Source organism: Pristiophorus japonicus, chromosome 20, assembly GCF_044704955.1.
Source record: "Pristiophorus japonicus isolate sPriJap1 chromosome 20, sPriJap1.hap1, whole genome shotgun sequence".
NCBI classification, from domain to species: Eukaryota; Metazoa; Chordata; class Chondrichthyes; family Pristiophoridae; genus Pristiophorus; species Pristiophorus japonicus.
This window is the reverse complement of record NC_091996.1, coordinates 24,501,656-24,514,566: the sequence shown is the minus strand read 5'-3', so window position 1 is coordinate 24,514,566 and position 12,911 is coordinate 24,501,656. Positions and strand designations below refer to the sequence as shown.

Genomic DNA, 12,911 nt, shown 5'->3' with positions numbered 1-12,911 from the left:
GCAGGTGGAGCTACAGCGCGTCTTGAATTTGTAAACCTTCATGACAGTCATCAAAGAACTGGTTGCCAACTGAGACCAGAATGGCAAAATGTCAAGTCTTAAAAAAAAAGCGAGTGGATCAGTTTTAAAGAAAGAAAGACTTGGATTTATATAACCACTTTCACGACCACCGGATGTCTCAAAGCATTTTACAACCAATTAAGTACTTTTGGAGTGTAGTCACTGTTGTAAGTAGGAAACGTGGCAGCCAATTTTTTGCACAAGCAAGCACCCACAAACAGCAATGTGATAATGACCAGATAATCTGTTATATTGATTGAGGGATAAATATTGGCCAGGACACTGGGGATTTCCCCCCACCTTCTCTTCTTCCAAATAGTGCCATGGGATCTTTTACGTCCACCTGAGAGAACAGACAGGGCCTCTGATTAACGTCTCATCCTTCATCTTAAATGCTTTTTAATGAGAATCCTGTCTTCTCTATGTAGCTTATCAATGTCACATTTATGACTTTAGAAGAAGGTTCATAAATAGATGAGAATAACATAAAAATCAGGAATTTATTTTTAGGGCATACGTCAACATTTTATTTGAACATCTTCCCAAGAAAATATAACTGGTTCACTAGCCACCTTGTTAATTGCACTGGAGCGGTATTTAATGTATATGACTAGATTGTTAAATCAGCACAAAACATTAACTCCCAACTGAATTGCTGCAATTTCAGAGCACTAGATAACATGATAAGATGGGGAAAATAAACCCTTAAATGCTGAAAATCTAAATGAAGACTAGGAAAGTGCTGGCAATACACAGCAGCAATGTCAGTGCATCACCGAATGTTACAGCTTTGAAACAGGCCAATCAGCTCATCTTGCTGATGCTGCTGAGAAGAAAAAAAGATTAAGTGGCATTTTGACGCCTTAATAAGAACATAAGAAATAGGAGCAGGAGTAGGCCATACGGCCCCTCAAGCCTGCTCCCCCATTCAATAAGATCATGGCTGATCTGATCCTGGACTCAGCGCCACTTCCCCGCCCACTCCCCATAACCCCTTATCCCCTTATTGCTCAAGAAACTGTCTATTTCTGCCTTAAATGTATTCAATGTCCCAGCTTCCACAGCTCTCTGAGGCAGTGAATTCCACAGATTTACAACCCTCAGAGAAGAAATTTCTCCTCATCTCAGTTTTAAATGGGCGGCCCCTTATTCTAAGATCATGCCCTCTAGTTCTAGTCTCCCCCATCAATGGAAACATCCTCTCTGCATCCACCTTGTCAAGCCCCCTCATAGTCTTATACGTTTTGATAAGATCACCTCTCATTCTTCTGAATTCCAAAGAGTAGAGGTCCAACCTCCTCAACCTTTCCTCATAAGTCAACCCACTCATCCCCAGAATCAACCTTGTGAACCTTCTCTGAACTGCCTCCAAAGCAAGTACAGGTGCAGCGTCCCAAATCCGGAACCCTTGGGACCGAGGCCGTTCCGGATTTTGTGTTTTGCCTGATTTTGGAACGCCTTTCTGACGTCACGAATCCAGAAACACCTGAGCCCAGGTTCGGGTATTTCTGGATTTTGGAATGTCAGAAAGGGTGCGCAGAGGGTGCTCGCCGAAGAGCTGCTCGTGTTGCCGGGCGATGAAGTGTTTGGGTGGGGTCCAGCCACCGTGGAGTTGTTCAGGCGGGCCCCGCCGCCGGAGGAGCTGGTCGGGTGGGCCCATCACGGAGGTGGTGTTCGGGCAGGCCGGCGAGGAGGCCTCGAGGTAAGGGACGTTGAGGCGAGGCCCGACGTCGGGAGGCGAGGGGCGGTGAGGCGAGGCGAGGCCCGAGGTCGGCAGGTTCGGATTCTGGAACATATTACGAATTCCGGACAACCCTGCCACCAATCAGTCCAGATTCCGGAACATTCTGGATTTTGGATGCTCAACCTGTACATCTTTCGTAAATATGGAAACCAAAACTGCACGCAGTGTTCCAGGTGTGGCCTCACCAATACCCTGTATAACTGTAGCAAGACTTCCCTGCTTTTATACTCCATCCCCTTTGCAATAAAGGCCAAGATACCATTGGCCTTCCTGATCACTTTCTGTACCTGCATACTATCCTTTTGTGTTTCATGCACAAGTACCCCCAGGTCCCGCTGTACTGCGGCACTTTGCAATCTTTCTCCATTCAAATAATAACTTGCTCAACCATCAGCAGATGACCAAAAGCTTCATCAAAGAGGTCGGTTTTAAGGAGCGTCTTGAAGGAGGAAAGAGAGAGGTAGAGAGGTTTAGCGAGGGAGTTCGAATTTCGGGCCCAGGCAGCTGAAGGCACGGCCACTGATGGTTGAGCGATTATAATCAGGGATATTCAAAAGGGCAGACATTGAGGAGTGGAGATATCTCTGGGTGGGAGGGGGAGTTTGAGGCCAAAGGTGATTAGAGATAGGGAGGGGTGAGGCCATGGAGGGATTTGTAAACAAGGATGAGAATTTTGAAATCGAGGCGTTGCTTAACCGGTAGCCAATGTAGGTCAGCGAGCACAGGGGTGATGGGTGAGTGGGACCTGGTGCGAGTTAAGACACGAGCTGCCGAGTTTTGGATCATTTCTAGTTTACGTAGGGTAGAATGTGGGAGGCCAGCCAGGAGTGCGTTGGAATAGTCAAGTCTCGAGCTAACAATGGTACCGTGAGCATTCTACAGACATTAGCTTTGAATACCAACTTCACATGTCAAGACTGCCGCCTTTCATTTTCCTGGCGGTTTGACCCATTCTGTTGTGCTCCATTCCATTTTGGAGTTGTTTGACTCGGTTTATCTTTCTAGCGTATTTTTCATAAACCTGTCCGAGATTACCCTTGATTATCACCCCGTACTTTTCACCCCTATCTATTCCCAGGCTCTTGCGCTGTAATACGACCGCATATTTTACTCGACTGATAGTTCATGAAGGTCTTACCAATTACATTTATTTCTGTCATACTTTGCAGCTAGTCAGTCGAAAAGACAAAGCTACATTTGAGAAGCTGGATTATTTAGTGACGAAAGAAGACAACTACAAGAGAATGCGTGAATTCATCAGCAGCTTGAGGATGGTCCCCTGCATTCCGTACCTGGGTAAGTCGGATCACAGTCTTTTCCCTTCTTAAGCAAAATGGAAGTACATGAGGCTACTGGCTGATACCATGCAAAATAGCTCCAGCTGCCAGTGGAAAGGCTAGAATATATGGGGCACATGTCATGTTTTGAAGCGTGTCATCGGAAAAGTCAGCCGAGTGAGTCACACCACAGTCATGTCTGGTGCTGTGAGAAGTCCCTTCTTCCTTGCCCTTGGCCTCCTGAAAAATTGACACCCTTTTCCACCAGATGCAACTGATTGGTTCTTGTTGGAAATAAAGATTTACTTCCACGAAGGAAACGTGCTTGAAGTAACAACAATGTTTCATAAGTTTGTTCCAAAATTACAGCCTAGTTGTGGTTTTGCTTGCCACGTCTAATGCAGTTGTATTGTTTGGATATTATATACCCCTTGTTGTGTGACTTCGGGCACCATTTGTTGTTTCTGTCTCGACTGCCGGACTTGGTTACTGGGCAGAGGTATTGCATGTGACTGCAAATGTTTGAAGGGCATGTTTCCATTCACCTTGGTGCTTGAAGCAAAGCTTGGCAGGAGCTTTAGATTTATGACTTGCTGTTTGAACTATTACTTGTCAGTAGGATGGCTGTATATAAAATCAGAGTCCAGCCTGAAACCTCAATGTGAAGGTGGCTGATGTCTTATATCTCCTCGTTCTCCAATTTTAATGAGTATTTTTATTTTGCTGACTTATTTCTTGATGAGGGAGCTTACAACAAATGACCCAGCCTCTCAAATTTCAGACAAAAAAAGCCCCCATTTTTATTATGCAATAAACACCGATCCGTAGAAAGAACCTGATTGTGGATTACACATGGCTCTTCACAACAGCTGCAACCCAGATCATTCAACAAACTACCCTTCACCTTTTGAACCCATTGAATCTTGGAAGCTTAATTCATTTCAGATCAAGGGAATTTCCAGGCCATACGAGATGAAGAAGTTTCCTGAGCTTCTCGATAAAAGCCAAGCTGGTAATAATGCGGGTCTCCTGTCCACTCGCTGGGTTCTACATCAGAAACCCAGCAATAAGTTATGAGATCAACAATGCCCTGCATTCCACATCACACCCTCACTGATTTGATCTTTAAATGGGAACTGAAATATCACAGCAACAGTCCGAGAACTCTCAGCCTTGTCTTTAAAAGGCTACAAGTTGCATTTCAGTGTCTTACAAGGCAGTAAACCAATCTCGCAGTTCCGATGATAAACATAAGGCCATAATTTGCGGCCTCTATGGGGGCGCACGTGCTTGTAGAGGCCACGCTAGTTCTGGGTTAAACCCGAAATTTGCGATCGGTCAAAAATTTTAAGCATGAATGGGGATTCGCTTCTGTCATTGGTTGGCCAGCCTACGTGATCCCAGGGGCGCTTGCAAACCGCATGCACCCCTGAGACACATAGGCCTCTACACGAGGGTGCCTGGCGAAAGATGTGATTGCACTGGAGAGGGTACAGAGGAGATTTACGAGGATGTTGCCAGGACTGGAGAATATTAGCTATGAGAAAAGATTGTTTTCTTTGGAACAGAGGAGGCTGAGGGTGACCTTATTGAGGTGTATAAAATTAGGGGCTTAGATAGAGTTGATAGGATCTACCTATTTGCTTAGCAGAGAGGTCAACAACCAGGGGACATAGATTTAAAGTAATTGGTAGAAGATTTGAGGGGAATTATTTTCACCTAGTGGATGGTGGGGGTCTGGAACTCACTGCCTGAAAGGGTAGTTGAGGCAGAAACCCTCACCACATTTTAAAAGTACTTGGATGTGCACTTGAAGTGCCGTAACCTACAGGGCTACGGACCAAGAGTTGGAAAGTGGGATTAGGCTGGATAGCTCTTCTTGGCTGGCACGGACACAATGGGCCAAAATGGCCACCGTCCGTGCTGTAAGTTTCTAAGATTCTATCTCCGCACCTCCAGGACCACCAGGTACGCGGGCATTTTATTTGTGAATCAGAGGCAATTCTCTGCGGGAAGCCTCCGATCACAAATTCAAGACCAACAAACTATTCATAAGAACATAACAAGAAATAGGAGCAGGAGTAGGCCATCTGGCCCCTCGAGCCTGCTCCGCCATTCAATAAGGTCATGGCTGATCTGATCATGGACTCAGCTCCACTTCACTGCCCGCAACCCATAACCCTTGACTCCCTTATCGCTCAAAAATCTGTCTATCTCCGCCTTAAATATATTCAGTGACCCAGCCACCACATCTCTCTGGGGCAGAGAATTCCACAGATTTACAACCCTCTGAGAGAAGAACCTCAAGCTAAATCATCCTCAAGCTATGGATTCCAATTTTATGGTGTTGTCCAGCCCTTGGTTAATTTATTGCTTCATAAGTCACTGAGAGTTGTCTGTTATCCTCTTGATATTGTACATAGCCAGTATACATCGCTGCAAACTAAAGCACATTGATCAAAGATTAAACTCTTTGCCTACAGAATTTCTAAAGGTGGTGGTATGGGGATAAGTAAACCATATGGATTAAAAAAATATATAAATTGTCCATTCTTGCCTTAAATATCATGGGTGTATTAAGACGCAGGTTTTGGATATCTTCCTCTCGACCTTGTCTGGCACCATTCTGTGTTGGAGCTGTCTCTCGTACTGTGTGTATGGGAGTTGGGGGTGCTGTTTCCTCTAAAGTCTTCAAATAATGTTTTTGTTTTTAAATCAGTTCAGCGAAGGTGCCGACTGTTTCTAAAGATTGCAGCATTTAACGTAATTCACGCCCACAGTTGACTTTTTCCGCATGGATTCTCCCCCCACCCCCACAGGCCTGTGCGGAACCGAATTGGAGAACGATATTTACGCTCATGCCAAAACCAGGTCCTTCAGTACTGTGTTGGTGAGAGGTGGGCCGCCCCGACCTGTGTGAGAGCACCACCGCGGGTCGGGGCCAAAAATAGAGCTGGAGCGCCGGGCCCTGGAACATCGTGGGCGAAGGTGGGGCGAATGAGGGCCCGGGGCAGCATGGACCAGCCCACACGGCGATACGTGTGCGCACTAGGTCCATGCAGCAGAGCAGGTCTCCAGTCGTCCTGGTCAATCCTTGCCACTGGATAAAGGCCGAGCTCTGTCGAGACCGTGTGGTGGCTGGTGTGCAACGGTCACCCCATGTTAAAAAACATTCTCGCACAGGCATCTTCCACCCCCTCAACTGGAGTTCAGGACTGGAACATCGGGTCCTTCTTCAATGAAACATCTTTGAACTCTCGTGGAAGCAAGTCATCCTCGTTCGAGGGACCACCTATGAATATGATGATGGAGAGAGTTGGCACTGAAGAACAAGCAAAGCAAAGTGGGAGACAGGCAGCTGGAAGATAGCATGAACTTGAGGGGAAATGAGGGAGATGTTGAATGGCAGAGATGGAGAAATGACGGAGAGTTTTAGACAGAGATTGGCATGATCCATGTAAAGGGCATTGCTGAGCCTGTAAAGCTGGTGGGAAAATGTGCTAATAAATGAACAATAGAAAATATCACTTGCTTGGCATGTCAATCCTGAAAATAACACTCTGCTTTACAAATCTTTGACCACCCGAAAAACAGCAGTGATCCCCCTCTGAGAGAAACAGAAACCATGTTAGTCACAGTCTAAGGATAAGGGGTAAGCCATTTAGGACCGAGATGAGGAGAAACTTCTTCATCCAGAGAGTGGTGAACCTGTGGAATTCCCTACCACAGAGAGTTGTTGAGGACAATTCACTAAATATATTCAAGAGGGAGTTAGATGTGGCCCTTCCAACTAAAGGGATCAAGGGGTATGGAGAGAGAGCAGGAAAGGGGTACTGAGGTGAATGATCAGCCATGATCTTATTGAATGGTGGTGCAGGCTCGAAGGGCCGAATGACCTACTCTTGCACCTATTTTCTATGTTTCTAAAAATAGGGAGATTAAAAGGAAAGCAAAATGTATACTACAAAAATGATCAGCACTTGTACACACACAAACAGGAGTAGGCCCCACGAGCCTGTTCTGCCATTCAAGCAAGATCATGGCTAATCTGTACCTGGACTGCCTTTACCTGTCTTTGTTTCATATCCCTTGATACCCTTACCTCACAAATAATGATCAATCTCAGTCATGAACATTTCAACTGACCCTGCAAACCACACTGGGGAGTGAGTTCCAGATTCCACCTAGTGTGAAAAGATGCGTCCATATTTCATTTCATGAGTGCAGCTCTAATTTTAAGAATATGCTCTTCTTTTGTCCTGGATTCCCCCACCAGAGGAATTTGTTTTCCTGTACCAGTTAAGTCTTGGATAAAGAGTCAGACTAGATACTGCAAGCTCCAAAGTAAGGTGTGACCGTAGTCCTTTATTGCAGATCTCGGAGTGCCTCTCCAGCCTGTGAGGCCCCCTTATACACAGGTGCTCCCAAGGGATTGTGGGATCCCTTGGGACTCCAGGGGATAATCTAGGTGGTTAGACATGGTAATTACAGGTTTACATACATAACAGTACCTACTCTATCAAATCCCATAACCATTTTAAAATGCCTTGATTAAATCACCCCTCAACCTTCTAAACTCGAGGGAAATCAAGCCTATCCTCCTACTTTAACCCCTTAAACACTAGTATCATGTTCTTTGTAGGGGTAAGATATATAAAAAGAAGGGTTTTTTTCTACCATTGTGACATGGTTCACATTTGTAGGTGGTCCTAAAATAGTTCTATTGAACATGTGCTGGACATGATATATTTGGGTGGACTGTAGGGATTGTCCATAGCTTTCAACATTATCTTAAACTGAAGAAGATTAGGTATAATTTTCTGACATTTGTGAGGTTTAAATAACCGAATATCTAAATGTGCCACACTTAATTCCATGTAGAATATATATTCACTGATAAATTGTTAAACTGCATATTTCCGAGAAATCATTCCAATTACATTGCAAGTCACAGAAGTTATTTAATTCTAAAGTTCTGCGGTACAGGTTGTACCTGTCTAGTCCGGGACACACTCTCATCCGGAAACATCTGTGGTTCGGCATTAGTTGGGTCTGCAGGAGAGCAGCGTTTATTTTTTTTAAGTTTCGATGCCCTGCAATGGCTGATGAGTCAGTGTGTTTGGAGATGGGCTGGGAGCTTCTCAGTCTGAGTGTGTGCACGGGTACTGTGTGCGGCACACACTCACACATACAGGAGCCCGGGTGTTGTCCACCGGTACTGGTAAACGAGACCTCCCCTGGTTCGGGAAATTCTCTGTTCCGGCACCGGTCAGGTCCCGAGGGTGCCAGACTGGAGAGGTCCAGCTGTAATAGGCTATGATTTGGTGTTGCCTTAACAAATAATAAACAAACTTGACTCTCTTGAATTGCATTCAAAATAACTATTAAATTAAACTTCCTGAACAACTGCTGTTCGTTATTTATTATAAGTGTTGACAAAGGTTTAACACTTCGTTATTTCCCATGAACTGCACAACATAGTTCTGTGTGCAAAGTCAGGGCTGACGAGTTATGAGGAGAGACCTGCGAAACCTGGACTGTTCAGCTCGAAAGAAGTGGCAAAGAGGGGACCTTATAAACGATGCAACAACCACGTGCATTTATATAGCACCTTTTAATACAGGGTGATGTCCCAGAGGAGGAACGCAAGGCAGCAGTGGGGCCCCTTGCTTTCATCGTGGGAGAGGCTAAAACCATGGCTCAGCAGAGACACCTTGAGATATCTTTTAATGGCAAAGAGAGAGATTTATGGACGGTCTTCCAGAGCTGAGGATTTCGACAGCTGGTGTTGTGCCATCACTGGAGGGAAAATGCAGAAATTCTAGATTCAGAGGACAGAACATAAACATAAGAACATAAGAAATAGGAGCAGGAGTCGGCCATTTGGCCCCTCGAGCCTGCCCCGCCATTTAATAAGATCATGGCTGATCTGATCATGGACTCGGCTCCACTTCCCTGCCAGCTCCCTATAACCCTTTATTCCCTTATCACTCAAAAATCTGTCTATCTCCACCTTAAATATATTCAACTTCCACAGCTTTTCTATTTTTTCTGCCAAAGTGGATAACCTCACATTTTCCCACATTATATTGAATCTGCCAAATTTTTGTCCACTCACTTAGCGTGTCTATATCCCTTTCTAGAAGGACACAAGGGAGAGCTATAATATTGGTTGGGTGTGGTGAGGCCACAGGAAGATTTGTATCATAGAGTCATAGAAATTTACAGCACGGAAGGAGGCCATCTGGCCATCACGTCTGTGCCGGCCGACAAAGAGCTATCCAGCCTAATCCCACTTTCCGGCTCTGGGTCCGTAGGTTACGACACTTCAAGCGCACATCCCAGTACTTTTTAAATGTGATGAGGGTTTCTGTCTCTACCACCCTTTCAGGTAGTGAGTTCCAGACCCCCATCACCCTCTGTGAAATGTTTTTTCCACAAATCTCCTCTAATCCCACCAATTACTTTAAATCTATGTCCCCTGCTAAGGGAAATAGGCCCTTCCTATTCACTCTCTCTAGGCCCCTCATCATTTTATACACCTCAATTAAATCTCCCTTCAGCCTCCTCTGTTCCAAAGAAAACAACCTCAGTCTATCCAATCTTTTCTCATAGCTAAAATCTTCTAGTCCAGGCAACACCCTCATGAATCTCCTCTGTACCCTCTCTAGTGCAATCACATCTTTCCTGTAATGACCAGAACTGAACGCAGTGCTCTAGTTGTGGCCTAACTAATGTTTTATACACTTCAAGCATAATCTCCTTGCTCTTATATTCTATACCTTGGCTAATAAAGGCAAGTATCTCGTATGCCTTCTTAACCACCTTATCTACCTGTCCTGCTACCATGATCTTATTGAATGGCGGAGCAGGCTCGAGGGGCCGTATGGCCTACTCTTGTTCCTATTTCTTTTGTTCTTATTTATGTATTCAGGGATCTGTGGTCATGCACTCCAAGGTCCCGCTGTTTCTCTACACTTCACAGTGTCAACCATTTATTGCATATTCCCTTGCCTTGTTAGCCCTCCCCAAATGCATTACCTCACACTTCTCCGGATTGAATTCCATTTGCCACTGTTCTGCCCACCTGACCAGTCCATCGACAACTTTCTTCATCAACCACACGGCCAACCTTTGTACAATTTGTAGATGAGGACAAGCATTTGAAATTCAACACACTGCAGGCAGTGAGTCAGTGAAGGTCAGTCAGGATGGTGGTGTTGAATACGCAAAGGTTATTGCCCATCGGGCAGTGAACCTTTCAATGATTCGGAATCCATCGAGGTTGCAGTTCTGCAGGCCACAAGATGGCATTGGGGAAATCGAGTCTGGGAGGTTTTGGTGATGGTGGAGATATGGTGAGAGTGGATGATGTTGTGAAGATGGAAGTAAGCGGTCTTATTGCCTGATGGGATGTGGGGTTTGAGTCCCAGTTCTAGGTTGAACAGCCCGGCGAGGTTGTGCATAGTCTAAATTCAATCTCAACAGGCAGCTGGGAGGGAGATGGAGGCAGTGGCTGGAACACCGAGTTTGGAGTAAGGCCTGAAATTCTGGTTTCCATGCTCCTATTGCTCAATCGGAGGACATTTTAGTTCATCCACACATGAGTGTTGGATAGCACAGAGATGGCTGAGGGAAGTGGTGGCAACGTCCGGCTGGGTATCATCAACCTACATGTGGACACCGATCCCAAGTCTACAGATAGTGTCACTGGAGACCAGAATGTAGATGAAGATGGTGATGTGGTCGAGTGGATCCTGGCGGACTTGTGGAGGCAAGTGGAGTAATCATTGTCAGAGATGTGGCAGTAAACAGTACGGAGTGGGCAAATCAGTATCTCAACTTGACGTTAAATTGTGAGAGTAGGACACGGGTCACGGGTTCAAACTGGCAAAAGGCTAATTGAGGATTAATAGCAGAAAGTTCTTTAGAGGGCTCAAGATGTTGCATGCACCAGGGGCAGTGCAGCAAAAGCCTGTGAATAATTTAGGAAGCAAATAGGTGCTATGATTACGTTAAACGGATAGAAATAAAGATAATATAAGAATAAACTGCATATGCTGGAAATTGGAAATAAAAACAGAAAATTGCCAGAAATGCACAGCAGGTTAGTCGGTCCCTGAAAAGAGAGAGGGCAGCTTAGTGTCACCTTGAACAGATTCAAGCTACCGCCCCTAATCTCCCTTGACCACCCTCAATGATTCGGGTGAATTCTGACGACAGGGTCTACACACAAAATGCTAACCTGAGACCCTACTATGAATATAATGATACAGGTACTTGTTTGCACAGGAAGCGTTCGAGACTGCTAACATAAGAACATAAGAGATAGGAGCAGGAGGAGGCCATCTGGCCCCTTGAGCCTGCTCCACCATTCAATAACGTCATGGCTGAACTGATCATGGACTCAGCTCCACTTCCCCGCCCACTTCCCATAAACCTTGACTCCCTTGGTTTTGTTTTTGAGACTGTGTCCATAATGGTCATGTTCAGTGTTACAATCTGTACCTAGCAGATATTCTCTGCACATGTTACTGCCCCGCCACTTGTGCATGTAATAGGGAAGGAAACAGTAAATTCAGGCCCCACATGTGAACAGTAATGAGACTGTAGCTGGATTCAGGGAATAGAATTGATGAATTGAACGAGTGGAATACCAAACTCTTATTTTTATGTTAAGGCTGCTCCTAAATTCTTTGCTGTTCCACGTGCTTAAATCCCTTTGTGGAGGTTTTGACGGGAGTGTTGCAAGCTGCATATGATTAATTTTGTGCTGTACTTAGCCTATGATTCTAGACAGACTGTCTAAGAACTTTATTTGAACCACTTTTGAATTCTGAACTAAAACAGACTTTGATTTTCCAATTCTGTCTGCCATCACCACATATGAGTTTGAGAACCGTCTCAATAGTTACAAAAGGGATTTAATTTCTTCGTTTACATTGAATAATTTCTCAGCAGAAAGCAAAGAAAATCTCAAGACTTGTAGCAACCACAGATCCGTCCAGTTTATCCTAGCAGTTGTATCGAATAATACTTGTCTAATTTTACTTTGAACAGATGCAAGCTACCTGCCCCCAATCTCTCTTGACCACCCCCTCAATATAGTACTGATCAATACCAAATCTGCGTCGTCTCATATTCAGGCCCCCTCGTTCCTTTGTTTGTCTCACACGACCTGTCTAAACCATATTCATTTGATAACCTCTCCCTACACGCTTATCCTCGCCAATGAGAACGATTCTAGTTCTTTGAGCCCATCCTCATATCTTTTGTTCGCTAGTCCCCTTATACTTTTAGTAACACTTCTCCGCACCATTTTCCAGCTTAGCTACATCCTTTCTGAGGCGTGGGTTGCAGAACTATGCACAACACTCCAGCTGTGGCCTGACCAATGGTGGCAGGATTGCTTCCTTTGGTGCAGACTCTCTTTGCCTCTTTTATACAACCTAACATCCCATTTGTTTCCATGCCAGCAACCAGATATTGGCTCGAGGTCTTGAGGGATCCATCTGCTGTGAGTCACAGATTAATAAACGGTACTGTCTCAGGGGTAGTTACATGTATTTGTTTTTGTAAGCTAGGCTTAACTAGTGAAAGACAACCCTGTTCTTCTCTTCAGTGACATCCCGTTGGGTTTGGCTTCACGTGTATCTGTGGCACAGGTCATCAAATGCTGAGGCTGAAGTGAAAGTGGCTAGCCTTTGTTTATTGCTTTAGAAATGTCTGCTGCTGATCTCTTGTGTCACTGGATCTTTCCTGCATCCAAATGCACTGAAGCTAATGGCAAGAAGCAGCACACAATGGAAAGCAAAGGGTTTGACTGGCTT

General features: G+C 45.0%; 1 protein-coding gene across 5 annotated transcripts in view; it reads left to right on the top strand.

Moving 5' to 3' along the window:
• LOC139232442 (ras-specific guanine nucleotide-releasing factor RalGPS1-like) overlaps positions 1-12,911 on the top strand; it is a 1,066,646-nt gene that overhangs the window by 465,876 nt on the left and 587,859 nt on the right. For all 5 annotated transcript variants that reach the window (XM_070862624.1, XM_070862625.1, XM_070862622.1 and 2 more), the window contains one exon: positions 2,974-3,100. In XM_070862624.1, the coding sequence (XP_070718725.1) occupies positions 2,974-3,100 (127 nt within the window). The remainder of the gene's footprint in view (positions 1-2,973; positions 3,101-12,911) is intronic.